The sequence below is a fragment of the Grammomys surdaster genome, unplaced genomic scaffold, assembly GCF_004785775.1.
Source record: "Grammomys surdaster isolate TR1022 unplaced genomic scaffold, NIH_TR_1.0 222, whole genome shotgun sequence".
NCBI classification, from domain to species: Eukaryota; Metazoa; Chordata; class Mammalia; order Rodentia; family Muridae; genus Grammomys; species Grammomys surdaster.
This window is the reverse complement of record NW_021604667.1, coordinates 2,915,453-2,916,649: the sequence shown is the minus strand read 5'-3', so window position 1 is coordinate 2,916,649 and position 1,197 is coordinate 2,915,453. Positions and strand designations below refer to the sequence as shown.

The 1,197-nt window shown below is 44.9% G+C and overlaps 1 protein-coding gene across 1 annotated transcript in view; it reads left to right on the top strand.

Moving 5' to 3' along the window:
• Positions 1-542: 542 nt before the first annotated feature.
• Positions 543-1,197, top strand: part of Akap14 (A-kinase anchoring protein 14) — a 13,001-nt gene continuing 12,346 nt past the window's right edge. The window contains exon 1 of the mRNA XM_028773141.1: positions 543-1,159. Within this exon, the coding sequence (XP_028628974.1) occupies positions 543-1,159 (617 nt within the window). The remainder of the gene's footprint in view (positions 1,160-1,197) is intronic.

The window sequence follows — 1,197 nt, the reverse complement described above, 5'->3', positions numbered from 1 at the left end:
CTATATTTTGATTTAAATTTTTACAGTTTGAAGAATGGAAAATTCTTGGTTTTCAGGAAATATCCATCTCGGCAAGCAGATAAAATGGGTCAGCAGTTAAGGTCTCCCTCCCATCCTTCCTCCCCAGTCTCTTCTCAAGAACCAGCAAGTATTGCCTGTGGGTTTGATCTTCCAGGAGACAATGTATAGAGACTGGAGAGATGACTCGGTGCTTTGTTTGTTTGTTTGTTTGTTTGTTTGTTTTGGCCCTGTTGCTCTTATAGAAGACCCCAGTTGGATTTCCAGCATCCACAAGGTGGCACAAAACAATCAGTAACTCCTGTTGCAGGGGATCCAGTGCTTTCTCCTAACCTCTGCAGGCACCAGCCATACACTCAGTGCACAGATATGCAGGCAAGCAAAATATCCATACACATAAATAACTAAAAACATTCTTTAAAAAGGAGAGTGTCTACTTAATGTGAATATATTTGTGGTCTGTAATCCTGTACATATAGAGTAAATTCTTGAGTTGCTTTTTTTTTAATCCAAAGGAAATAAAAATGAATAACAAAAAAAAGCTCCCAAACCAGAAGGCGAAGATTGTGGAGAACACTAGCACAGCCAAGACAAAGAAACCGGAGGCTCCAGAGCCCAAGAATGTTACAGAGCCAAAAGACAGTAAATCCGTAGAGGACCCGAAGAAGCCTGTGACAGATCAGAAAGAGAAGAAAACGGTGACCATCATTGCAGAGCCAAAGGACAAAAAGAGTGTGACGGAGCCAAAAGAAAAGAAGACTGTGACGATCTCAGATCCCAAAGACAAGAAACCTGCAATAGAGAAAGACAAGAGGACAGTGAGATTTGTGACAGAGGTAGAAGACAAGAGGATTGTGACCGACACAAAAGAAAACAGGATTGCATCAATAGACACAAAAGAAAAGGTGCTAATAGTGCCTGAAGTTAAAGAGAAGAGAGTGCAGCTGATAGACCCAAAAGAGAAGGTGGTTGTTGCGCCCGCAGCGCATGTTGCGCCCGCAGCGCATGTTGCGCCCGCTGCGCATGTTGCGCCCGCTGCGCATGTTGCGCCCGCTGCGCATGTTGCTCCCGCTGCGCATGTTATTCCCGCTGCGCATGTTGCTCTTGCTGCGCATATTGTTCCCTCTGCGCATATTGTTCCCTCTGCGCGTATTGTTCCCTCTGCGCGTATTGTTCCCT